The sequence below is a fragment of the Chenopodium quinoa genome, unplaced genomic scaffold (genome assembly GCF_001683475.1).
Source record: "Chenopodium quinoa cultivar QQ74 unplaced genomic scaffold, ASM168347v1, whole genome shotgun sequence".
Lineage (NCBI taxonomy): Eukaryota > Viridiplantae > Streptophyta > Magnoliopsida > Caryophyllales > Amaranthaceae > Chenopodium > Chenopodium quinoa.
This window is the reverse complement of record NW_018745521.1, coordinates 320645-348477: the sequence shown is the minus strand read 5'-3', so window position 1 is coordinate 348477 and position 27833 is coordinate 320645. Positions and strand designations below refer to the sequence as shown.

The 27833-nt window shown below is 34.8% G+C and overlaps 3 protein-coding genes across 5 annotated transcripts; 2 read left to right on the top strand and 1 right to left on the bottom strand.

Moving 5' to 3' along the window:
- The first annotated feature begins 686 nt into the window (after nucleotides 1-686).
- Nucleotides 687-13104, top strand: LOC110715288 (paired amphipathic helix protein Sin3-like 2). Of its 3 annotated transcripts, none has more exons than XM_021893854.1 (24): nucleotides 687-1027; nucleotides 1183-1258; nucleotides 1754-1915; nucleotides 2044-2224; nucleotides 2311-2409; nucleotides 2506-2676; nucleotides 2757-3063; nucleotides 4267-4403; nucleotides 5824-5902; nucleotides 6012-6041; nucleotides 6258-6445; nucleotides 6531-6685; nucleotides 6973-7100; nucleotides 7196-7450; nucleotides 8495-9139; nucleotides 9309-9400; nucleotides 9516-10109; nucleotides 10559-10650; nucleotides 10732-10870; nucleotides 10963-11115; nucleotides 11221-11384; nucleotides 11753-11864; nucleotides 12381-12553; nucleotides 12700-13104. In XM_021893854.1, exons 2-23 carry the CDS (start codon nucleotides 1185-1187, stop codon nucleotides 12519-12521), a joined length of 4098 nt encoding a protein of 1365 aa, XP_021749546.1. In that variant the 5' UTR covers nucleotides 687-1027; nucleotides 1183-1184; the 3' UTR covers nucleotides 12522-12553; nucleotides 12700-13104. The 3 variants fall into 3 exon arrangements, with proteins under 3 accessions (XP_021749546.1, XP_021749547.1, XP_021749545.1); XM_021893855.1 differs by having other exon boundaries at nucleotides 687-1091; nucleotides 2760-3063; XM_021893853.1 differs by having other exon boundaries at nucleotides 687-1091.
- A 2417-nt stretch (nucleotides 13105-15521) lies between these two features.
- Nucleotides 15522-18924, top strand: LOC110715277. The gene is made up of 4 exons (XM_021893841.1): nucleotides 15522-16253; nucleotides 17250-17331; nucleotides 17489-17555; nucleotides 17884-18924. The coding sequence occupies exons 2-4, from the start codon at nucleotides 17263-17265 to the stop codon at nucleotides 18324-18326; spliced, it is 579 nt and encodes a 192-aa protein (XP_021749533.1). The 5' UTR covers nucleotides 15522-16253; nucleotides 17250-17262; the 3' UTR covers nucleotides 18327-18924.
- Nucleotides 18925-19410: 486 nt separating this feature from the next.
- LOC110715276 lies at nucleotides 19411-23525 on the bottom strand. The gene is made up of 5 exons (XM_021893839.1): nucleotides 22957-23525; nucleotides 21770-22037; nucleotides 20158-20256; nucleotides 19851-20065; nucleotides 19411-19613 (listed from the first exon to the last, which is right to left on the bottom strand). The coding sequence occupies exons 1-5, from the start codon at nucleotides 23385-23387 to the stop codon at nucleotides 19538-19540; spliced, it is 1089 nt and encodes a 362-aa protein (XP_021749531.1). The 5' UTR covers nucleotides 23388-23525; the 3' UTR covers nucleotides 19411-19537.
- Nucleotides 23526-27833: the final 4308 nt, after the last annotated feature.

The following is a 27833-nucleotide window of genomic DNA, read 5'->3' as shown; positions in this document are numbered from 1 at the left end:
TTTCTGGTAGATTTAGGCCATGAGCTAATAAGGGTAAAAGGCTATGCTAATCGAGTGTTCAATCCAACTAGAGACTTCCAAGCCATGTCGAACCACTAGACCTAATAAATACTTTAATAAACTTAACTTGTAGATAGATTATTATGGAGTAATATGTTTGTGAAATTTATTAGGTTTATCTAAGCTTGTTTGATTATTTAAGGTTAGAAGTCTTAGAATAATTGACGTTATATTTACACTATCACATATTATAATAATGATTTTATTTTCTTGATAAACACAATCATGATAATTACTACGAAGAGTATATATTTTCTCGATATACATCTTCAGACTAATATGGTGCACAACTGCACAATATACAATATCTTCATATATTTGATATACCTCGTATATATTTTTTTTTTTGAATATATACCTCGTATATACTACGTATTAGGTATATGAGAATATATTGCATGTAAATATTAGCTAGAGTATAATTTTTCCTTTTTTTTTAGGGAAAGGTATCATGAGCATTTTATTAGATTATAATTTTTCCTTAGTAACTTAGGAAAATGCTCATAATCATAATTATATTTTGTTAATTCAAAATCAAAATTGGAATATAAAACCCCTATAAATATTTGACTTGGGTATACAACATTATTTTTATTTTTTATAAACTCATAATACATGAATACATCACGTAAGAAATTTTTGTTAAGCAAAATAAAAAGAACTCTTCGCTCGTCTTCAGCCTTTCTTCCTTAATTTTCTCTCTCTACTTCTCTCAACTTCGTACCAATTTTCTTCTTCATATTACATTCACCTGTTTTTTGCTTCGAACTAAATTTTTCAAAACTCCAATTTCAACTTGGTTTATTGAGCAAATACTTTGAAAAACAACTGCAAATTTTCACAAATTACTCTGAAAAATCAAAAGGGGTTGTGTTGTAAAATTAAACTAAGTGATTTTTACCCAATTGGGGTTTTGCTTTGTTGGTGATCTTATTGTTTGTGAAGTGTTCTTTGATACTCTTTTAGGGTTAGATCTAATACCCAATTTTGCTATTGTTTTTTGTTTGCTGAATCATTGGAGAAACAGAAAGGTTAAGAATTGTTTCTTGAATAATTGAGCAAATTATGGTTATGGGGTTTGTAAATTTTGCGATTTTTTGATGATTTTTGGTTTATTTGCAGAAATGAAGAGATTACGAGATGAGAGCTTTGCTGGCTCTCAATTTAAACGACCTTTTGGTGCTTCTCGAGGAGAATCGTGAGTGTTTTTCCATAATTTGTTCTGTTTCTAAATTGGGAGTTTTTATTTTAATTGAATTTTGCTTAATTGTATTGTTGATCATGTTATTGTGGGAAATTCATGTTGTGGAAATTGTTAATTTGAAACAAGGGTTGTGCTAAATTTTCTATTGGCAATTGGGAATTGTTAAGTTTGGAACCTAATTTTGGAGATTATGGTAATTTGGTTAGCAGAACCCTAAAGTTCATTTTGGTGAACTTTATGGTTATGATTACAATTTTGTAAAGCTTACTCTTGAGAGCATAGAGGGATGCACATTTATGTTAATTGGGACTTCAAGACTTGTAGGGCTGCGAAACATGCTTGGAGTTTCATGATACTTTTTTCCCTCTCATGCCTTGATCTTTCTTCCTGGTTTTGAGTGAAGTGAGATGAGATGATTAGGGTTGTTGAATTCGGCTGAGATTGCTTTGCATGAATTTGGTTGACATTTTTTTTTGTGTTTCTGTGAAGATATGGGCAACCTCAGAACAATGGCGGAAGTGGGGGCGTTGGACAGAAGTTGACAACAGATGACGCCCTTCAATATCTTAAAGAAGTGAAAGAGATGTTTCAGGATCAAAGGGATAAATATGACCACTTCCTTGAGGTCATGAAAGATTTTAAGGCACAAAGGTAAGATTTTTATTCTATTCTAGGTTTAAGCTTTGTAATTTCGTATGTGACCGTAGTGAAATACATAGATGGCTGTTTGTTCCATTTGCAAAGTTGTAAAATGTAATTGGTTTTCTTATTATGTGCAGAATTGACACCGAGGGTGTCATAGCTCGGGTAAAGGAACTATTCAAGGGGCACAATAACCTGATTTATGGATTTAATACTTTTCTTCCTAAGGGTTATGAGATTACCTTGGATGATGAGGAGCCTCCACCAAAAAAAGCTGTGGAGTTTGATGAGGCTATAAATTTTGTCAACAAGATAAAGGTAGGCATTTATACCTTTTCAGTCCATTAAAGCTTGACATTTTAGCTTCTTATTGACAGTCTCTCTCTCCATCCTTCCTCATGCAGAAGCGATTCCATAATGATGAGCAAGTGTATAAATCTTTCCTTGATATATTGAATTTGTATCGTAAGGAGCATAAAAACATCAGTGAAGTTTATGATGAGGTAAGTTGTTGGCCTTTCTTCAGTATTATATCATGGCTATTTTCTTTTATATTGCTGTTAATTTTATTTGCTTCTGTGTCTGTAATTATTTTGCAGGTTTCACAACTTTTTGAAGACCACCCAGATCTTTTAGAAGAGTTTACTAGATTCTTACCTGATAATTCATCGTCAGCAACTGTTCACCATTCTCAGCACATACGAAGTAGTTTACCTCGATTTGATGAAAGAAGCTCTGCTGTGCCTTCACGACAGATGCATCTGGATAAGGTAATTAATTTCAATTTTGGCTGTATGATTGTACATAAATGCCATTGTCCTATTTGATTGTTATCATCTGTTAATCACAGCAGCGCTTGCGTAAGGAAACTAAGGATAGAGTTGGCCCTTCCCATCTCGAGCATGATCATAGTGTTGAGCGCCCTGACTTGGATGAAGATAGAGGGGCAATAAAATCACACAAGGATCAGAGGAAGCGTGATAAGGATAATCGTGAAAGGAGGAATCGTGATCTGGATGATAGAGAACCTGAGCACGATAACAATAGGGATTTCAACAGCCAACGTCTTCCCGACAAAAGAAAGCCTGCCCGCAAAGTTGAAGGTTTTGGAGCAAATTCCCTTTTGGCATCTTCAGATGACAAAGCTGCTATGAAAAGTATGTCTAATGATGTGGCAAATACGTTGCAATGCTTATGCATGTACTTATTTCAGTTATTTGCCAATGCTAGAGGTCTTGCTCCATTAAAATGTGGCATTGATCCACAACTGGTTTTTGTTTGTAGAACTTATGACTTAGTGTACAATTTGTTGAACACACTCACACCGATTCTTATACACTTCGTATTAGTTTTTGTTTGCTAGTCAGTATAGTGTCAAGTCCTTGGGATACCTGAGTTATACTATTATATTCAGCTCAATTACCTTTTAATTGTTTGTAGCTGTTTGTTAATTAAGATTTTGTTTCTGAGCCTTAAGTTTGCTGTAAAACTAGGTTTTATTCTGTGCTTGATAATCTATGCCATTTAGAATACCTTCTAATCTGGAGACCAAAAGTATGACGGATCTTGTCCTGTATTGCTTCTTCATCCTTTTTGAGCCTTAAAACGGGCACCATTCATACCAGTTTGATCATCAAGAAAATGATAAATTGCTATGGATGTATTTAAAGCCTTAATTTATTGTAAAATGCCCTCAACCTCATAAAGGATTTTTAATTTCCATTTTTACATAAAAGCTTGAGTATATATGTGATGCTTTTGTGATGAAATCTCCATGATGAATTATCTATTAATACCTTGATGATTATATATACAATGTTGTGTTATGTTTGACTCATAACAGTTGTAAATTGGAATGTCACTGTTCAATTCAATGATCAGTGAATAGGGCATTTTTTGAAACATTCCTGGTACAGTCATTTGGAGGGGTTTCCATGACTTTAGGGGTTATTTTTTGGTGACAAAGAGGTAAGAGTGGGTCGGAGAATTTTCTCATAGATATACACATGCACCTTTTCCAGATCTTGTGCATATATATTTAAGTGTATATTATTAATGATCCGTGTCCTTCAATTCACAGAGATGCAAATCATTAAACTTGGATTGTAGATGTGCTATATTGTCTAATTCCAGCATGCTTGATTCATATGAGCTGGATAATATTGAATTTATTTTTTAGATGGACTCAACCCTGTTACAAATAGGAAATTTGCTGATGAATTTTTGCACTTTATCTTTTAATTTGACTTGACGTGGAAATCTAAACTTGTGGATTTTTCTTGTTATCTCAAATTGACTTGTAATATTTAGTACTCAACTCATCGGATTTCTGATATGTCTTCTGATTGATACTGTTTTAGGCATGCATGCTGAAGCATTTAGTTTTGTTGAGAAGGTCAAGGAGAAACTGGCTAGTGAAGATGATCATCAGGCATTCTTGAAGTGTTTGCATATATATACTACAGAAATAATCACCCGAAGTGAATTGCAAAGTTTGGTATGTATTAATCAGTCTTTGCTTAAGAAACATGATATCTTTGTTCATTGGGAATGTTTGTTTTCCGGATTATAATTTCCTGCACATTCATTCGAAGCTGGTTTGAGCTGTGTCCTTTTATAGACATTTGCTTGCTTTGCTCTATGGTTGTAAACGTTATTGTAGACCAAAAGTCTTATAATTGCATGGCTCATATTGATGGTTATATTATCTTGGATTACAAATCACAAGAAAGGAGTAGAATTCACATTTGACTATTACCTGAGGCATAAGGATCCTGAAATTATCAGCCGCTAGGATTAATGTCCATGATGAATCCACCCTACCTAGTGAGGCATCTACAAATTGCTAAATTCTTCTAAGTCATCTGCCTTTTACTTGTTATCAGTCTCCAGTATTAATTTCCAGAGAAAAGAAAACTCTGTAAGCCAAAGTCATGTTCAGTAGGGTGGTTATTGGGTTGTCTGGATGAAATTAAATTTTAACAAGCATTTTCCATTATGACTCTGACTTCCACTCGCTAGATAGATGTGGTCAAGTTGCTAGGTATTCTAGTTTTCTTGAGATAAATTAATATTATTTGATGTTCTGAAGTCTAAACGGTTGATCAAGCTCTTTACTTTTTATGCTTCAGCTCTAAATTAAATGACCCGGCCCGCTCCCAAATGTGGAGCTTGTTTTGTTGGTTGAGGTTTAATTTACTTTTGCCACATGACCTTTTTTTTTTTTTTTTTTTCTTTTTCCCCCCTGATCTACTTCATTGACCCCATTTGCAATGCCACATTTCATTCAAGACAAGGTTCTTTTTTTTTTTTTTTTTTTTTTAATGTCTACTACCTAGGGTGTTGGCCGCCTTAAATTGTTGTGTCGGTCAATTCAGTGTCATTTTTTGATGGGTAAGTTACTAAGTTCCCATGGAAAGGGGGAAAAAAAAATTCAATTTTCTCACATACATCAATTACAGTGTGTGTGTGTGTGTGTGTGTTTTCTGAGAGAGAGATGTTTTGCAAACAGGGACAATTTCCCAAAATTTTTGTCTGCTATTGAAGACGGAGTTTCCATTAAAAGTCCCAAATATATCTTATGCTCCTTACTATCTTGGCTACAAAGTAATCAAATTAAGAATGCACAATAGACATAGCTGCCATAAATCAAACAATTCTTTTCAGGTGATTTATGATGGTAAAGATTTACAGATTTGGGCTACTGTAATGAATGGTTCTCATAAAGGTGGAGGAACTTATTTTTTACTTTTTGGGTGGGGAAGGGAGGATTGTGGCAACAGGAAACTGCTCAACTTTTTTTTTTTTTTTTTTTTGGGCCATGCTTACTGAAACCAAGACAAGTTAGGGTCACATTGTATTGAATGGGATACTGCTTTAATTTTAAGATCTTTAATGACTCTAGCTTATCATTTAAGGTTGCTGATCTGCTGGGGAAGCACCCAGATCTTATGGAGGGATTTAATGAATTTTTGGAGCGTTCTGAGAATCATCTAGGTAAGATTTGAATTTTAAGTGCTCAAGCCCAAGTTCTCTTTGGTGGTGTGTGTGTGTGTGTGTGTTTTCCTCTGGTTTTTTACCTCTTACTTCTTGTTTCGATTTGCAGAAGGATTCCTTGCTGGTGTTTTAGGCAAAAGTAAGTATTTATAATCATTATCTTGTATCTCTTTATGAGTTGATATACATAGCATAATGTGTGGCAGACTCTTAGAAGAACTGCGGTCATGTTATCGTTTGAAAATCTTCATTATCCATGAGGATAATTTTTGTTTGTGATTCCTCGTATATTATTTACATTATTAATTGCACTCATTCTATCATTGAGTTTAATGGAATGTGGTTTGAGCTGCAGAGTCTTTATTAAGTGATGGACATTTGCCAAGACAAGTTAGGGTGGATGAGAAAGATAAAGGGCCCAAGCGTGAGTTAGATCCAGCTAAAGAAAAACCTAATAGGGAATATACTTCTAAGTCGATCCAAGAACTTGATCTTTCTAATTGTGAACGCTGCACACCAAGCTATCGACTTTTACCTGATGATGTATGTTATAATGCCTATCAGCTATTGTTTCCCTTGGTTTAATTGAGATGTGCACTAATGCACAATGGTTTTCTTCCCACCACAGTATCCAATACCAACTGCAAGCCAACGATCAGAAATCGGTGCACAGGTTTTGAATGATTATTGGGTCTCTGTAACCTCAGGAAGTGAGGACTACTCCTTTAAACACATGCGCAGAAACCAATATGAGGAAAGCCTTTTTAGATGTGAAGATGACAGGTAAGCAGTTGCAGTGTATTGATTTATATCTTTTTGTTACAATTTCTATTTTAAAATTAGCTGTTCTCAATCTACAAATTTCCGTGTTTTTTTTTTATTATTTTTTTTTATATATATATATTTTTTTTTATATGCCACCACAAGCTTTTACTTGATGTGAGCTCTTGTGTTGGTCCATCTACCATTGATGTTTCTGTGAACTTTGACTTTTGCCTTTTAGGTTAAACTTGCAATATCATCTTCCTAAATTTCTGTTCTGAATCAGAAATTTTATCTTTTGTGTTCAGATTTGAGTTAGACATGTTGCTGGAGTCTGTGAGCTCTACTGCCAAACATGTGGAGGATCTACTAAACCATGTTAATTGTAACATGATCAGCTCAGATGGTCCTATTCGTATTGAGGACTACTTTACACGTATGGTCTTTTTTTCTGCTCTCCATTTGGAACTAAAAATACTCTATTATATGAAACTTGAAATTTGCATTTCCTTTTCCTTTTGTCTCATACAGCTCTTAATTTGAGGTGCATAGAGCGTCTTTATGGTGACCATGGTTTGGATGTGATGGACATATTGCGTAAAAATCAAGCTCTTGCATTGCCTGTAATATTAACTCGACTTAAGCAGAAACAAGAAGAGTGGACTAAGTGTCGTACAGACTTTAACAAGGTTTGGGCTGACATATATGCCAGAAACCACTACAAGTCACTTGATCATAGAAGCTTCTATTTCAAGCAGCAAGATTCCAAGAACTTGAGTGCAAAGGGTGAGTAATTTTTTTGATGCACTTTAGTATTCAGACTATTGCTGGTGCTTTGTATACATGATCTATCCTTGAATTGTCCTTCGCACCTCAAAATTGAGTGCAATGCAGATCGACTGCTACATAGGGATTGTATTTTTGTTTCATTTTTTTATTTGTTAATAAAGCCTTTTAATTGCCAGACTTAGCCTTTCCTCTTCTGTTGTAATAGTGATGAACTTATAACTTTATCAGTCAGGAAAGGCTGAATGGTTCTTAGATCTGAATTTCTGTCAGACCTTTCCTGTGGTCAGTCTGTATGACTGTTGTTAACTTTCCTGTGTTAAAGGTTTCTAAACATGTTTTATTTTAACTATGTTGTCTTGGTGAAGATCTCTTTTCTGAATGTTTCTTACGGAGGATAGAGAGATCCATCTGACAGTTTACAAATTTGTTTTCTCAACTGATGTAGTGATCTTAACTAAAAAAGCCGTTTATGAAAAGTTAAAAAGTCATAGCTTGAAAGTATGTTGAGAATTCTCCCTGGTGATTTTCTTCCAAAACAGGGGACTATTTTCGACAGGCCATTTATTTATTTTTTATTTTTTTAATTTATTTTTTTTCTCTCTTTAACTGACTTGTCTTATATCTAGTTGCTACATCATTTGAAAGACTAGATTGAGCTAGTCTGCATTTCTTAATTCACTGTTTTGTAATGCTAATTTCTACTACAAAAAAGGTTTTCATAATGAATGTGTTTGCCTTTTATATCTAGTTCTTCTCATAATGTTTTTCTTTTTTAATAGTCATGTCTTATATCTAGTTGTTTTATCTAAAATTACAAAGATTAGATTGAGCTAGTCTGCATTTTTAAATTTACTGTTTTGTATTGGTGATTCCTGCTGTATGGTTCTTAGTATGAAAAGGAACATTAAGACATTCAAGCTGCATTTTAGGCTTAAGCACAACACAATTTCCTAAAAATCTTGAAGTGGTCTATACGAGTATTAAAGTTGTTTTTCTTTTTATTTTAATTTAGCTTTTGTTCTAACACCTTTTCTATAACAGCCTTGATCGCAGAAATCAAAGACATCAAAGAGAATATGCAAAATGAGGATTGCATGCTTTTGGCGGTTGCTGCTGGAAACAAAAGGCCGTTGGTCCCTCATTTTGACTTTGAGTATCATGATAGTGACGTTCATGAAGACTTGTATAAACTAATAAAGTTTTCTTGTGAGGAGGTTTTGACAACCAAAGAGCAACTTAACAAAGTGATGAGGCTTTGGACTTCCTTCTTGGAGCCCATTCTTGGCATTACGTCTCGGACTCATGTTGCTGAAGGTGTTGAAGATGTTAAATTTCGGCAACGGCCTACAAGAAATGGTGCTGTATCAGAAATGCTTGGGAGTCCTGCAACTGATGCTGCAACTGTGAACCCTAGACAGCTGAAATTGGATGTAAATAGTGAAGAAAACTCACTTGCTGATGCCGCAAAATTTTCTAGGACTAATGGTGATGCTACAGCAAGAGAGCTTAGTTTTTGTGAATCAGATGCAGTAGGTAAAGAAGGTTCGTCATTTGATGCCCAGCCAAAGACGTTAAATGATGTTAGTGCAGCTGATAGAGTACCAGAACGGTTATTTAGTTCCAGTGCATCACCTCAAAGTGGTGCAGAAAGTCGCCACAGTAGAAGCAATACAGAACTACCATCAGGTTGGAATCATGCTCAGACATAAGCTTTAAGTTTCTCTAATTGAAATATTTAGGGAGTGTACTTATCATCAGTATACTATATAGATGTGCAATGTTTGTTAAGGACTTAAATACTTTACCTATTGTAACTTTTATGGCTTTTACGATACTGAGAATTGACATTTTGAAGGTTCTCAATCAATCATATTGAAGCCAGACAATGGTGATGAAGATTCTCAGGGTCCCAAGAGTTCTATTGATGCTATTCAAGCACGATCAATGGTACGTCATGTTTGTATTCAATTCATTTATTGAATAATATTATTTTATGAAGCTGATCGCATGTCTTTTGTTTATCTTCTCTGCTGACTTTCAAATGCCCTGTGATGCCAAGCAGGCTACGGATGCTACAGCTGCCACGCTGGTCAATGGAAACTTCACCCAAGGCTCTAAAGTGAATCAGCGCCTTGAAGAATCTACTGGGCAACCCAAAGTTGAAAAAGAAGAAGGCGAATTGTCACCAAATGGTGATATTGACGAAGATAACTCTGCGGCATATGGAGAGGCAGGTACACAAGCTGGGCAAGTAAAACGTAATACAGACAATCAGAATCCTCAAGTTGGCAATGGCAAGGATGCAGGGGTTGAAAATGATGCAGATGCTGATGACGAGGACAGTGAAAATGCATCTGAGGCTGGTGATGATATGTCTGTCAGTGAATCTGCTGGTGACGAGTGCTCTAGGGAGGAACACGAAGAAGAGGAAGATGTTGAACATGATGAGATTGAAGGTAAGGCTGAGAGTGAAGGTGAAGCTGAAGTGCACTATTCAGGTGGTGATGCAAGCCCATTGCCATTATCTGAACGTTTTCTGTCGTCAGTTAAGCCTCTTGCGAAACATGTATATTTGGTTTCTCGAGACATTGAGAAGAAAGATTCTAGAGTTTTTTACGGAAATGATAATTTTTATGTCCTACTTAGGCTCCATCGAGTAAGAACATGTTCCTGTTACTCTTGATTTCTTTTTATCATTTCTTCTGCATCTAATGGCCCATTTGATAGTCGTTAATAAAAGGTGGTAATGCTAATGAATTTATACATGATTTTGTAGACTCATGACAATGTCCATGATAAATTGATAACACTTGTTCATCCATAATGTGTCTATTTCCTTATAAATTTCCATTACAGCCCATTCACCATTACCACTATAGAGGTGGTATTGAGTGGTAATGGGAATCTATGACGTAATACACATGTTTGGGGATGGAGTTATATTCCATGGTCATTGCTATGTGACAATTTTTAAAATTTTACATGTAAAATTATTGCCGCCATTAATTACCATCTACCGAATGGACCGTGTGTAGTCATCTCTTAACTTTTTTTCTGTTGACGAAACTAATTGGAGCTGCTTGATCTGTGATGTTGTCGTGCCAGACATTGTACGAAAGGCTATTTGCTGCTAAAACAAACTCCGAAACAAAGTGGAGAAATTCGAAAGATTCTAGCCCTTCAGATCCATATTCTAGGTAATGAAGCATTTATACTACAGTCAATGGAATCATCTTTTATTTGGAGCTTGATAGATTATGACTTTGATTTCTTTGCAGTTTTATGACAGCCCTTTACTATCTGCTTGATGGTTCATCTGATAATTCAAAGTTTGAGGATGATTGCCGAGCTATTCTTGGAAATCAGTCATATGTGTTATTTACATTGGACAAATTGATATATAAACTTGTAAAGCAGGTATGATGCTCTGACCCAATCTTTTTGTATTAAGATAAAAGGGGAAAAGAACTACGTTCAATGTTTTCTTTTCTGATCTTTTTTTCATACAGCTTCAAGCTGTTGCAACTGATGAGATGGACAATAAGCTTCTCCAACTGTATGAGTACGAAAAATCACGGAAACCTGGAAAGTTTGTTGATTCAGTCTATCATGAAAATGCACGTGTTTTACTGCACGAAGACAATATTTACCGGTTTAAGTTTGTAAGATTTTGATTCTCAGCTCTTACTAGTATTTAGCATATAGCTCGTGATATTTCTATTCCGTGTTTTTTTAAAAAAAATACTTACTTATTTTTGTGCTTCTAGTCCTCTTTCCCTGCTCGCTTGTCAATTCAGTTGATGGACAATGGAAACGAGAAGCCTGAGATGGTTGCAGTTTCTCTAGAACCTAACTTTGCAGCTTATCTGTACAATGATTTTCTCTCAGTTGTCTCCAGTAGAAAAGAATCCCAAGGAATTATGCTGCAGAGGTAGTTATTTCTATGTTCATAGCTAATTACTGAGAATTAGATCTAAATATATCTGTGCTCTTCCATAGGGATGGCGTAAATATTTTATCTTCTGCTATGGTTTTCAAATTTCTTTGTTCTTGCTTCTCATGGTTCTTTATCTTTAAAAAAATAAAAATAAAAAAAAATATTGCCTGGCGATTTCAAGATTTTCACCATATTTCTAAAACAGGACGTTATGGTTGGGATCTGGGAAGAGGGTTTGGAGTGAGGGAGGAGGGTAGAGGGATGCTCTTTAAACTACATAATTTTTCTGAAGTTAAGCATATTACTTCTTTGATCTCCTCTGGAAGTCCTTTTATCATTGGTTCACCTGCTCTCTGATGCAGGAACAAAAAGAAGTATACTGGACTTGATGAATATTTAGCCACGTCAAAAGCTATGGAGGGCATTCAGTTATTTAATGGGTTGGAATGTAAAATAGCTTGCAGTTCTTCCAAGGTGTGTTTCACTTTGCTGTCACTTGTGCATGGAATGCTCTGTCAGTCTGTTGGTTAGCTTTTCGAGTAACATCTCATTTTCTTTCTGGTGAAAATACCACTCTTTTCTGCCACACAAGTTGAACTGTGTGTCTGTTAAATTAATTTCATGCAGTTATAAGTATTTGATTACTATCTTTTTTTATTTAATTCTGGGCATCTGTTCCTCCATGTTTTCTCATAGAACTTCCTTGTGAAAAATTCCTGTTTGCTTGATGACGTCTGCATTGCTACTAGAGCATGCTTCAGTGTTCATGTTAGATGTTGTTAGGATATTGATATTAGCCCAACTTGCAATGAGAGATTACCATCATCTGTGCCTTTGAAAGACATCTCCACTCAGTTTTGTGAATTGGTAATGTTGATCACATGTATGGCTGGCATACTTGATATCCTACCAGATATACCATTCAGCTAATATATTTTTGCTTTTGATCTCTGGTTTGCTTTGTGTGATCTTGCTGTTCTGTTCATACAGATATCCTATGTTCTAGACACAGAAGATTTCTTTTTCCGAGCAAAGAATAGAAGGAAAAGATCGCAATCAGATTTTTGTGCAAGACTAAACCAGGCAAGGTTAAACAAATTCCACAAGTTTTTATCTGAAGCATGCCGGTAAATTACAACTCGTACAGATGCTGTAAAATTCAGGTAACTTTTATCTTGCATATTAATAGCTAGCTTCTGTTCTTCTCACAATGTTACGATGCAGCGAATATTTGAACCACGTACACTCAAAAAGATGTGCAAAGTTCTAGTTGATGTCAATATTCACATCTCTAGCTGTCTTTTTACAGGTTCTAACAATATGTAAAGTGGAACACCCAAGGATTTCCTTGATATGATGAACCTCCCCTTGGTAAATCTTATCTTTCCTGGGAAAAGCACAATTGTTTATGAGAACGATGTCTACTTTACCCTTCTGCGCTTAGGGTTCGGCCGAGATGATGTACATAGAAACAGTTGGTGAAGATTTATGCTCTTGTAGAATACTTGTATGATTATATAAATTCCTCTAGATTGTAATCTTCTTGAATTCTCATAGGTATTGCAATCTTCAGCTGTAGCGCCACTGTCTGATGGGTTCCTGGAAGTGGAACCTTTAGTTAACCCTTTGGATAGTGATATAGGTGTAAGTGTATACAGATTGTAGAGACAAGATTTTCAGACATTTATGATATGGATTTTTTTTTTTTTTTCCAGTCTTGCCGTTGTTCAGTCTGCTTGTATTGCTTTTGCTCGAATGTAATGTTGTCACATTATTAGTTCAAATTACACTATCAACATGGTTATGGATTTGATATTGTTGTATTTTTTTGGCTCGATCTTGTAATGGATTGGGCTAGCAAAAATTCTCAAACTGTGAAGTACGGAGTTAATAGGGAAGCAACTGATGCTCTACAATATTCTAGAAGATAGCAGAGAATTCACAGAAAGGTTGGGTCACTTTCACCAGTCATTCAAATCTCAGGCGTATCAATCTATCACCCAAATTAAAGTGACATTCTGTGCATATATATCAAGGACTACAAATCTACAATTAATCGATTTTTTTTTTTTTTTTTTTTTTTGAGGGAACAATTAATCGAATTTAAGGTGTGCATCATTAAAATTATACTCGTATATTATGTCTTGTGACTTTCCTATGCTAATTTATTTATTTTTTTTAAAGTGATCTAACTAAGTTACAAGTATTTTATTACATGTACTAGATTAGACTCGTGCGTTGCACAATTAATTTTTATTATTAAGCATAAAATAAAGTTTTATCATTTGTGTAAAAAAGAGTGGTAATTTTTTTTTTTTAGAAAAATGTATAGTGTAGGTTAAAAAAAATAAAAAAATGATGACATTACACATAGAAAATGGAGGGGGAAATTTTTAATGTTAGAATGACACGTAGGATAATTTGAGGGTTGATAATGTCAGCAATGTTTTGTTTTAATAATAGTTAATAGATGTCACCTATATTATTTGATTGGTTAAAGTCTTAGGATTGGTTTTATTCATATGAATTTTATATTTTTCGCCATTTGGAGAAAAATTATATACATTAGGGCGCAAGATGCACCCAAGGTAGTATTCATTTATCATTTTTTTGCTTATTTAAAATCTTTAATTAATAAGCAAAAGAAACTATCCTTAGGTGTTCCTACCTCTATGTGCAGCCGATTGTATATAAAAAGTGTTGCTCTACGGAATAGTTACCTTGAAAAAATAGTTGACCATTGACTTCTCTTATTGTATTATCAAAGTACTAAAGTTACTTTAAAAAATCAAAGTATGTTGTCATATGTGTACATTAAGTCACATTATAACTAATTCCTATTAATAATTAAAAGGAATAAATATACACGAGTACTATTTTTACAAAGATCTTGCTAACGAACGTCGCCCAATATTTCCTAGACTGTAATTATTTGGGAATGAATACCAAAATCACGCGTCAATCGGTGTAATTAATAGCTTTTGCTTTTTTACAATACATACAACTGTATACTTTGTACTCCATATATCATTACCCTTAAAAAAACCCATATTAAACTTAACATGATTGGCCAAGAGTTGGTAAATCGCCTTTCAAAGGCTGTTGTTTTCTACTCTGATTTAGATGGAGTACTAGAGGATATTCTGTCATTAAGTTGCGAGTTTAATTCCTTGTGTGGCTCATGTAAAACGCGAAGGTAACAATGTAGCCCATTATCTTGCTGGAGTTTTACTGTTTGCAGTTGAGCAAGTATGGGTCAACCATTGTCCTCCGGAAATTGCTCCTTGCGTACTCTCGGACGCTTTTGCCCTTAATTAATATATATGCTGATGCGTTTCCAAAAAAAAAAAAAATAGTAATGAAAAAAAAAAAACCTTACGTGCCCCTTACAGATTAAAAAAATTATATTGATCAAAGTAATAACGAACGTTAGAAGACATAATCAACAACAGAAAAAGTTGGAAAATAACTTTATAAAAGTGGTTGTTTGGTTGATAAAATAAAATGAGGGTAGTGAAAATTCATGGGAGTTTGTAATTTGGGTAGTTGTTTGGTTGACACAGAAAAATAAAAATGGGAGAAGTTGAAATTGATGGGAATTTCCACTTTCCACAAGAGAAAGTTGTGATGCATAACAATTATGCACAACTAATTTTACATAACAAACTTTTTCACTTCTCAGTAATACTATTGTTACTGTTCATTAGTACTACTGACATGTATTCAATACTACTGGGAGCATGAAAAGTACTACTTAAAATGTTTAGCATACTTTCTACCTTTCAATAGTACTTTTTACCTCTCAATAGTACTTTTAATTTGTATTATTTACAAAATTGCCAATTATATGTATTTGTTTGTGCATTACTGTTATGCCTTTAAACTCCCTTTTCCCGCAAAATATAGGAAGTAAATTATCTAGGCCCCCTTACTCATTCAAAATCATAGGAATTTCAACTTTTCATTGTCACAACCAAACAACTTGACGTATTTGGTATGGAGCATTTCATTTGAAATGTTGGAATTGGATCAGACACCTTGTTTGGGTGATCCAAAAAATTTTGAATTGGAATTGGCCCAATTCCAACCCACTTAAAACTTAAGTCTATTTTTCATAATTTGAAATCCATCGTAAACAACGACAGTGCATCTTCTTCCTCTCTCCTTGTGCTTTCTCTCTCTTCTCATGCGCTTTCTCGCTCTTCTTGTTCGCTCTCCCACGCCTCGTCTGCTAGGAATTTGTGCGAAACCACATCGATTCTTGATAAATTTAGGTTTTATTTTCTACAATCTTATGTTTTATTTTGTTGGATCTTCTTGGTAAATATCTGATTTTCCTTCAGATTTTGTTTTTTTCCCTTAAATTGGCCTAACTTTCCTTCAAATTGGCCCAATTTTCTTTCTATAATGTATTTTGTTTCCAATTGATTTTCGAAGTTATATGCATGCTTTGATAGATCTGTAAATTTTTATCTAATATGATTTGCAATGTTTATTTCATTCTTGATAATTTCTAAATTTGTGTAAGATTATCTTAAAAACCTAAAATCCTGAATTAATTGTTCAGATCAATTGTTCACTGCAAAGAAAGGAGCAATTTTGTTCTAGACATGTTGCTGTTAGTAAGCTAATAGTGTAGTTGTTCAATTTTTTACTAGCCTTAATTGCTTGCTTTTGCATATTTCAATCAAATGATTTATTGTTGTTGACTTTCCCTAATTCTGAAAATTTCCGAGAATTGATTTAGCTCTGCAACTGTAACTCAAAGTTGGCTGCATCTTTGACTTGAATAAACTCTACCAATGTGCTTTGTAACTTGCAAGAAGTCTGAATTCCAAAGGACAAGACAAAGAGTTGTGAAAGGTTCGTAAAAAAATAGATTCGATGAGTTCAATATGATAAAAAATGTATCAAATTAACAGAGTTAGTCTAATTTTTATATGTAATGATGATGATAAGTAGATTTGTTTAGGTGTGAGTGAACTTGAATTAATACTTTGATGTAAGTATGTTGTATTTTTGTGGAGATTTTATTAGCAGAATTTGCCTTTGTTTGAAATTCTGGATTTGAAATACTTTGTATTAACAAACGTCTTATTAGCATTTAAAATTCCAAATTCCAAATTCTTATTTTCCCAAACAAATGACTTGGAATTGAATTCTAGCAATTAAAAATCTAGAATTGAATTTCACTATTTGAAATGAAATAAGAGTATCCAAACGCAACCTTAAGAATTTCATTTGGGAAATAAATACAACTTTCTACGGGAATTTATTTCCCGGCCAAAGTATATAAACACATGTACTCCCTCCGTTTTTAAATACTTGCTCCATTTCTCTGGAGCACGTATGTCGATGCTAATCTTTAATCACTAATATCTTTAATTATCAATAAACATAAATTCTAACAATTGAAAATTAATAATTTATTTATTGAGACGATTCCAACAAATATCCATGAGACTATTTTTCCTTATATATAAATCATAAACATTAGTCAAAGTAGAACAAATGAATAGTAAAAAAACTAGAAATTGAGCAAGTTTTAAAAAACGGAGGGATTACAGATGTAACAGATGTCAATTGTTAATATGAAGTAATTCACAATAAATCATTCTTTTTATTTTACTTATTTTATAAAAAAAAGGGTCCTTCGTTTTTCTCTTTTCCCTCCCGAATTTTGTGGCCTCAATGCCTCATAACATTCGTGCTGCGCTATATCATCTCCTCCTTTCTCTCTCTTAATTTTCTTTTCTTTTCAATCTATTTCACCGTTACCAATAATCTAATATATTCTTCTTCATCAATAAATTCTGGGGTTTTTAAAATAAAAATTAATAAGAAACCTTTTGATTTCAGAAATTTCAGAATTATGAGGTCTGATGCAATTTCTGATGCTCGTGCTTGCGGGCCTTACAGGAACTCTTCCAAGAAGAAGAGGGTATGTTTATTTTTATTTTATTTTTTTTCTTTTGTTGGGATTTTTTTGTTAAAAAAAATTGTTTTTTTTTTTTTTATCATTTTTGTTTTTGACGGGTATTTATTTTGATCATTTTTGTGTTTAGAGAATTGATGATTGTTTTTGTGGAAAAAAACAGGGGAGCAAACATGGGAAATCAAAACAAAACAAGGTCGATGTTACAAGAGATCAAAGATTATCTCAAGGTACGTGAACGCGTAAATTCTTGTATCAGACGGTTTGATGATCATATAATTGATCTTGGTTATGTTAAGAAATTTGGATAATATGATTGATTGTTTTTTACAAAAATTCTTTTGGTTTTCTTTAATGTATGTGAATTGAGATTTTGAAAGGTTGGATTTTGATTCCTTTGACAACGTTAATAAAAATAAATTGGTGGGACTTTGATTTTGATGGATAGAATATCTGGGGTTTGCCAATTTTATGTTCTTGGTTTAAATTAGTTTAAGTTTTGCTGATAATGTTTGGTGATTTGATGTATTTTTTCCGTTTGGCTTATAATTTGTTCAGTGGATGACTATGTTGGTGGAGAATTCGAACTTTCTCAATCCATTCCAAATGGCCACGAGAGGGACACAATGCAGGACAATCTGGCTGTGAATGCAAGAAAACACAAGGATGAGATACCGATATCATGTAACGATGATGCTGTGTCTCGGATGAATGGCTCGAGTATCAGAAGATTATATCACAATAGCAGTAGTGCCAGTTGCTCTAGTAGTTGCTGTGAAATGGATGATAGGTGTTTAGATGATTGGGAAGCAGTGGCAGATGCTTTGGCAGCAGAAAACAGACACACTTCAGATATGGAACACCATGCTTCAGAAACAGAATCTGCTGGTGTAAATTGTCGATATCAAGGGAACAGCGCGCTTGGAGCCTGTATGATGTTGATCGTCCTAGAAGTTTGCCTGGCCTTCCAAAGCTGCAGCAGTATAATCAAAATCAGCTGACTTCAGAACACTGCTTTTCGAGTGGACCTTCTGCTTGTCCGATTTGTTGTGAGGATTTTGATGTTACAGACTTGAGCTTCTTCCCTTGCCCTTGTGGTTTTCAGCTTTGCCTGTTCTGTCACAAAAAGATACTCGAGGTAGATGGGCGTTGTCCTGGCTGCAGAAAGCAGTATGATTCTTCAAACGCTGATGCAGCTTTAGCAGTTCAGCCGAATGATTTTTGCAGCAAGTAAGCATGGTTTTAAGACTTGGTTCTGTAGATCATGCGGTGTATATGAGGAGTGTCTTTCATGTTTCCTGATACTTTACAAAGTTCGGCTTGACTGTGTTTTTCTTAAGTACCTATATCATTGGGATGAATTAGCTGAGGAATTATGTTAGGCCTGTGAAGCATTCATTTCTTGGTGATGTTTGCATATGCTGATATATGGATTTTAGCATTAGAAACTAATTAACAAGATTACAATCTTTGTTTATACATTGTGGCCGTGCCTTATGGACACCCCCACCCCCCCCCCCCCCCCAAAATAAATAAAAAAAAACACCTTATAAAAGCTACTGTTTCTGTACACATTAGTTATCATACTTATATGCATTAGTAGTTGTACAATCGATATGTTGAAAATGTGAACTTTTTACAAACACCCTACATATATGTGAATTTACCCTTGACAAGTGATGTGAGTATTTCATATAAGTCACAAATTTACGATCTATGACTTGTTCCGTCTTTTTAATCATTCAATCCTACTGTGGGCATGTAGTCAGGAGGGATTGAGGATCTTATGAGATGGAGGGATGGTCCCCCAAGTGATGGAGATTCGATTCCTCATCCCCCATTCCTGTGATAGAATGGGGCCTTTCTCCGTATCTTACCGTTTAAAAATAAAAAATTGTAGTCAGGAGGGATTGCATTTTAAGGCAATTGAAGGTGACAGCTTTTGGCATTTCAGGGAAAACAAAGTTCTTGTTTGATAAGGATGAGATCAACCTCACAAATACAAACTACTGGTTCATAGACATTGGCCGGATTACGGATATGAGTGATTGCTAATAGAGAGAATATTTAGTAAACTCATTTAGATTAATTGAATATCCGAATAATATAATAATAAAAGTCGGTTGTATTGCAGTTTTTCCAGCAAGAATACAACAAGCATCTTCTGAGATGAGAAAAAAGGGATGAATATACAGGGTTATTTCTGTACTCTTTACAATAATCCAACAACGCAGCTTAGGTGTAATCTGTTTTCCAAGCCTCGCAAGTGATGTCCTAACAGCATACACCTGCCAGCAATGAAGACACCGCTTAGAACCAAACCAAATAATCAAACCTACCAAACGATGACTGTTACTCTATTACGTATGTGATAAACTACAGCTACCTAAATTTAGTAGTGCAATTGGTGAAATGAATGAAGCGTAAGGGCAAATAATGCTAGAAACTTAATAGCTTGATGTCATGTAGAATTGATGACTCTTGAGTCTTGACTAATTGCAAGCAACAAAGTAAGAGCTACTCACCAGAACAAAAGTTTTGCAAGCGAATCCCTGGAAGTGGTGATCATTTCAAAACCTTCACTGTCACCAACTTGGTGGTCCTTTATGCTTGCTATGGTCGGAGTCTTAATGGGTTTGGATATGGGGCCATCTTTGAAAAATCTATGTATCGTATTTTGAACTAATTCATGGATTACTTCCTTTACCTCTACTGAATTAGGCTGTGAGAGTTCAGACACCTGTATATGCCAGATATGATGTCAACACTTGCACATGAACATTTAAGATGGCAACAAAGGCACTAACATTAAGATCAATCTTTAACACACACCATAGATGACTCCAAGGACCTGAGGTACTCCAGCAGATTATTATGGTTACCCTTACTTGATTCAATTTGCACAGAATCTTGCCTCTGTGCGTCTAGTTCCTGAAATGAGAGAAGTTATCACAAGTTTAGAATAAACACTGGAATCTCACAACATACACATCAAACTTCACACACATTTCTGCAATAAAACCTAGTCTCCCTAAACGTTGCCTCAACAACAGGACAGCATATGAACAATGAGCTCAAGACAACATGGAGTTGGGCTGTAGAACAAAGATGTAGGGTAGTTCCCAGTTTCTCACAGCATTCCAGTAAAAACTGAGAACTACCCTACATCTTTGTTCTACAGCCCAACTCCATTTTTGTAGTCTTCTAAATGGTTCTAGTTAATTTCTAGCATATATTCTTCACCTACTCCCGTGATTCTATGAATTACCCAAAATTTTCTACAGTGAATTAGATACTAGATCCATCCAATCAGAGAAATGATAGCCACAGGGAACAAGCTCCAAATCCATGAATACGAACTTATTCAACAGCATCATACCACAGCTTCCTCATGCAACTGCCTATAACTAAATAAGAAGCAATTGGGAATTTAAATTAAGCATGAAATGTTACAGCATAATGATATTTTCATCTTCTTGCCAGACTGGAACTACAGAACTATAAGGATTTATTTTAAGTTTTTAAGAATAAGATGTTGAAGATGGCAGATTCTAATTTTTGGATAAATTCAAGAACCCGTACAGAAAGTATTGTAAGAGTCACAAGGTTGTCGACCTTGGAATCCACACATCATAGATGATAGTCTTAACCTTTGGGACAAGCTGAGCTTAGGAAATTGAAGAGAAAGTAACAAAACAGGCAAGTCCAATCCCAGGGTAAGGCCTAAACCACTAATTTCGACATTTTGTCCAAACCGCTTCGCCAATCTCCTGGTATTCCCTTACAAATAACGCCATCCATCTAGTCCTCTCTTTTTACCTCTTATGGCATCTGGTAATTCTGGTTTTAGTAGACAGGACACTCCTCACAGCATAAGCAAAATACAGGTTTGAACAAATATAGCCCTGTTGGAAATATGGGCATTTCATCCTCAAAACTAGCACACGTTCCAGTCCCAAAACTTATAGATTCCAAAAGTTAAATAACACGTGTCCCGGATCTTCATAGTATAAATAGCAAAGAGACCAAAAGGCTGAGTTGTAGCAGGTTTGTGGTTATAACAGTGGAAGAACAACAAGAACCCTACTATGTGAAGAAGAAAGATTTGTTCTTGAAAATTCAAAATTCATCAACAAATTCACCAAATAGATATAACGCCTTTGTTTCGTTCTCCCTGTTAAAAGACCATCTTTGGGGAATATCCAACTTGAACGGTCAATTAAGCGCAGCATAAATATCATAGGAAGCAAATAAGCTACACTTAGGTAAGCTCAGTCTTAACTCTTCTACAGGAGACAAGGATTGATATCCTTTTTGCACAGCAAGTGAGGCGGTGAGGTATTTTTAGATTACTCAATTTCAAGAATTTCGTATTACAGAAACACAGCATAGGAATAGACAACAATAATACCACTAAACAACTCCAAGTGGACAGAATTCTCACCTTTTGTGCAGAGCTTAACTCTGTTTCCAACTGTTGGATGTATCTCAAAGCTTCAAGAGATAAATCTTTTAAGCTATGAGAAGTAATCTGCTCAAAACTATTGATGCCTAAATCATTACATGCATTTGCACCTTCACACTCTCGTTCCTCACGGTCCAATCCATACGCCTCACTCCCCTCCTCAAATTTACGTGATTCCGAACTATCCATAGACAGCTCAAAATTTCTCATCAATGATATACGATATTCCGCATTCCATAGCGTATACCTATCACAAATAAAAATAACAAGAGTATAAACATTTGGCTACCTCGAATATAATTTACTAAAAAGATATATCTATGAAGTTGCCTATCCTACCAATATCTTAAAGTTTGAAACCAAGCAATATAAGAATTTGAATATCATCACTATCTAAATAACAAAGGGGCCAAAACAAATACTACAAACATTCAATCTACAATTACTAATCCGCCTATAGCAGACAGAATTCGCAGATAACTCGTTTACAAACTTACATTCCTTATCGAAACCGACTGTCTGAAAATTCATATACCCTACTGAAGGGGTGTCTGGAAGTTTGGGGGGGGGGGGGGGGGGGGGGGGGGGGGGGGGTTGTGTTAAGGTGGGTTTAGATCTGAAACTGCATTCTTCTTCTTATAAGTGATAAGCTCAGTAAAAGGAAGCTCTCTATCAAAATGTACCGATTTCGGCTTTCATCATCACATACAGAAGTCACTGAAAATTCTATTTGAACTTAACCTTCCAACTGAAATATTTCAATTCAAAGTTCAAACAATCCAAAATGTATTAATTTCCATAATCTAACAATCAAAATAGCTCAAATTCACCTTTGAAAAGTAGCATTCTTTATCCAATTGCACCAATTCCACAATCAAAAACAGAATTCAACTGAAAATTTCTCTCTAAAATTGCACTCCCTATCAACCTCTGACAATCCGAAATTCCCAATTCTACAACCAAAAAACACAATTAACCCAAAATTTATTGCAGAACTCTAATAATTCGCCAAATCAAAACATCAATCAACATTTAACAATCACAAAATCAACAATTCAACAATAAAAAACACAATTCATCCAAAATTCACAGCAAAACTAACATTCCCTACCATAATCAAATCACTAAAAAATGATTAAATAATTGAGCAAGAGATAATACAGTACCCAGTTATAATAGAAGAGGCGAGAAGATGATGAAGAGGAACCTTCGAAACCCTAACAGAAACGGAAAACTGATCGGAAGGCAAAAGTCCAAGCATAGTAGAAATCGTCTGTTTCATAGAATCCTTAGCAGATTCAGAAACACCTTTGGAAATATCGGAAGTATCTAGAGGTTCGATGCGCTTCAACATGGTAGCGATAACGGCGAACTCTCTAGAAAATTCCGATTTCCTCGTATCGGAAAGTCCGCCGCCGCCGACGCCGGATATTAGGCATCCGATGATGCGATTCCGGCGATAAGAAAGAGAGGTTGTTGGAGAGAGAAAATGGCGAGAAGATGAAGAAGAGAGAAAAGGAAGATGGTTTTGGTGTTGGTGAGAAAGTTGAAAGGGTTTGAGAGAGAGAAATAAGGCTATGCCAGTTGTTGACGCCATTGATGAAGCTTTGAAGCTTTCTCTCTCTCTCCTCTTATTTTGTTTCTGAGAATTGTGGAATTCTCGAGGGGTTATTTCGTGTGGCTCTCTGCGCTTTGGTCGGGGTGATTATCGGCGATATTTTTTGGCTTTTGGTTCTGTTAAAATGTCTTATTTATGTAATTTAATTAATTATTTTTAATTAGTGTGGATTATATGTACTCGTATATTTTGTTTGTTTTTGAGTGTATTTCAGGTGAGCAAATGGCCAACAGTTCTCCGATTTGGAGTCGGCAGATTACATGACTGAGTACTTCTAACAGTTGTCATTTTGTACAGAGTAAAACTTTACATCATACCAATAAACATAGAGAGAGGATAAAAGGTATCGACTTTCAAGTCATGATGTACAGTATGGTTCCGATAACATATTATGTTCTTCTGAGAGTGAGAGAGAAGTCAAGTGATTAAAAACTCCCTTTCCAATTCTAAGAGATTTTGGAAGCGATTTTCATCACTTTTCGTTTGGCTCTCTATAAAAAAAAAATTAAAAAAAAAAAAGTGTTCTTCTCATTACACAAGCATAATTTTTCATTATATTGTTGTGAATAATGCTCACAAGCGACTTCAGGGTGTTAGGGGATAGATCATTTTTTAATACTTTCTCCATTTTTTTAATTGCATCATTTTTGTAAGTGCGGATTCCTAAGTGATTTTGGAATAGAGGGAGGTAAAAAGAAAAATAAAAAGGGTCCATGTGATAGCGAAGAAATGAAGAGAATTTTATTAACTAAAAGGGAAAGTGATGCATCTAAATTGAAACTTCTATTTTTAGAAAGTGATGCATCCCTATTCCCTACCTTATAAAAAGTACAAGATTACTATTATGAATAGTACCAATTATACCCTTCAAAATGTGCATTTACATGTTTACCCTCACTAATATGTACATGTTTTATTTTGCCTTTTTTAAACTATTTATTTATAGTAGTTTTAGAACATTTATACCCCTAAAATATTTGTTTATATATCTTCCCTCATTAATGTAACTAACAACTGAAAAAGTTCCCCTAATAAGACTAGTTATGGTGCGCGCATTAACCACCCTAGTCTAATAAAAAACAGATGAAGTATTTTATATTATAATGGTATTAATTTAGAAATGCATAACAAAATTACGCATCAATTGGTGTAATAGATGTTTATTACAACTACTAATAGTCATCTCAATTCATTAGTTTTTGCCTATTGTTACACTTTGTTTAGCAAATGTTGTATTTATATCATCGCACATTGAATGAGATATTTTTTATTTTTTAATATTATACTTCATATATATGTTTCTTTATGAGGCATGATTCACATCATAAGCTTTTGTGTATAATCTTTATATAATTAAATCATGTTAGTCTTTAATTGATGCATTAATTTGGTTGTTTTATAATTAATCATCGAGTGAGCCAAAAATCAATGTTTTTGGTTGTGGTGGCATCAACGAATTACGGGACTACCTGTCAAAAAAAAAAAAAAAAAAAGACGAAGTAGTTGTAAGACTAGAAATTATAAATTTTGCACATAAGTACCATGACTATTATCTCTTCTTATACTTTTGAATTTGAGGAGTCCATATAAATGACTTCATGATTTCAATAGCAATTTTTAGGTGGTGTGTGCACTTGTTGAACTTCTACAAAATGTGGTTGCGCAAAGATGACATATGTACCACGATAATCAAAACATGCGCTGCTGTTTTACTGCAAATCGACTATACGTCTATACCTCACTAGTGAAGGAACCAACACATATTGCCACCAGGTCACCACCGCCAAGAATCATTGAGTTAAGCAATCAATTAGCAGGCCCGGCTTTGGACCGATTTTTCCTCACCTACAGAGCAGGGCCCCCAAAAATCAAGGTCCATAATTTTAATAAAAAAAACGTTGACTCATAAAAAAAATAAAAATAAAATCTTACCTATTCACCTTCTTCCCCGTAAAAGACCTTCATTTTCAAACTAAAACCCAAATTTTTTTCCTAAATCTTTGACTTTTGCCTTTTAATTTCCAAAACAAAAAAAAATAACAATAAAACTAAAGAATAAGAACCGGGTACCCGGTCTTGGAACCGGTTCCGGGACCAGTTCCAAGAAACTTGGATCTGGTATTAACCGATTCCGGGACCAGTTCCAATTCTTGGGACCCGGTCATAACCGGTTCCGGATCCGGGTAGTGAGAATATGACCGGGTACCCGGTTGTACTCACCCCTAATCACTACATAATTTTCCTTACAATCACACCATCACTACATAATTTTCCTAACAACCACACTATCTCCTCCTTCCCTATTTTCACTTTTATTTTGCTTAGTTTGACTTTTATTACCCTACTGATACATCTCCCCTAATCCAAGCATGCCCTTAGAGTAAATTCACCACAACACTCCAAACCTTCAACTCTCAATTCTCATGCATTCTCTATCCCTTTTTTTTTTAATTTTTTTTTGAAAACTACTAACAAATAACTGCTACAATTCCAAATTAACATGAAAAAATAATCCATAACTTCCTTTCCCAAAAAAAAATAAAACCCATAACTTCCTTTCCAAAAAATATATATATATATATATATATATATAAGTTCCTTTTACACTATTAATATCCCGTGCATTAGCACAGGTACAATCTAGTAACTTAAATCAAAGAGGTCATTTTCCGTGGCCTTTTTTTAGGATAATTTGTAAATTACCACCCACAAAATAGACCAATTTTGATATAACCACCCAAAAAATATTTTATTTTAAATTACCACCAATTAAATTGAAAAAACGCGCAGATTACCACCCATTTAGAATTTCCGATGGAATTTCCGTCAGTGGGCCCCACTTTTTAAATTTTTTTTCCCTTTTTTTCTTCTATTTTCTGGCTTTCTCACTCTCTCTCCCCGATTTTTTCACTCTTCTTCTTCCTACCTTCTTCCTTTCTTCTTCCCAACCACCACCACCACCATTGCTCCACCTTTCCCCTCCTCTTCCCCTGTCGCGCCTGCCAACAACAACCCGCAACAACAACATCAACAAACAGCCACCAGTTCAGCCACCATAATTACCACCAGTTCGCCTACCGCAAACAGCAATTCGGCAACCTCTGCAGTCCGCAATCACCAATTGGCCTACTGCAAACAGCAATTCGGCAGCCAATTACTACAATTCTGGGATTTAATTGCAGCAATTTGGCAAAGAACATCTTCAATCTTGAACCCCAACAAAGAACATCTTCAATCTTGAACCCCAATTGAAACCCAGATGGTCCGACCACCGCCTTCAACTTCACTGCCCTCCACACACATCTCACCGCCCTCAACAAACCCCACCGAAAGAATAAGGGTCGATTTAGGGTTCATGCTTCAATTGAATTGGGGGTTTTCTTAAAATAGGGTTCCTATTTTAAGAAAACCCCCAATTCAATTGAAGAAAACTCCCAATTCAAATTTTCTCTTTGTTGGTTATTTTTTCTCTTCCAAATTATCCCCAAATCCCCTTTCTTGTTCCTTGTTTGGATGAATTTATACCCGGCAAGAGATTAATTTTTCTGGGTAACTTGAATTTTTGATTGATTGATTAATCATGGCATCTTTTCGGTGGCGAACGAAAGGGGAGGAGAGCAATTATGGGGGGCTGGCGAAGGGGTTAAGCAGTTTTCGGTGGTGGTGCTGTGGTTAACGGTTGCCAGAGATGGTGTGAAAGGTGGAGCAATGGTGGTGGTGGTGGTTGGGAAGAAGAAAGAAAGAAGGTAGGAAGAAGAAGAGTGAAACAATCGGGGAGAGTGAGTGAGAAAGCCAAAAAATAGAAGAAAAAAAAGGAGAAAAAAAAAAAAGTGGGGCCCACTTACGGAAATTCCACCGGAAATTCTAAATGGGTGGTCTGCGCGTTTTTTTAATTTAATGGGTGGTAATTTAAAATAAAATATTTTTTGGGTGGTTATATCAAAATTAGTCTATTTTTTGGGTGGTAATTTACAAATTATACTTTTTTTTAAATGGACTAGTTTTTAATCATTTCAAGCAATTCAACTATTAAGTTTAATTTTTTTATTAGTAACATCAATAAATTATATTTGAAAATTAATATAAGATCCCCTCATGTTATGAAAATTTATATTTTGTAGACAACATAACGATGCCCTTGTAGGACTAAGCATTTTCTACATCCTGATGTTGTAACCTACTTGGGTACCTCGTCTACTAAACTTCCCTATATTTTATCTTAACCAAATCGATATTATATAACTTCCTTTCCTTTCCTTTCCCAAAAAAAAAAAAAAAAAAAAAAAAAAAATCTATAAATTCCTCTTACATTATTAGTATCCTGTATTAGCACGGATACAATCTAGTTACTTAAATCAAAGAGGTCATTTTCCATGGCATTTTTTTTTTTAAAATGGACCAGTTTTTAGTCATTTCAAGCAATTC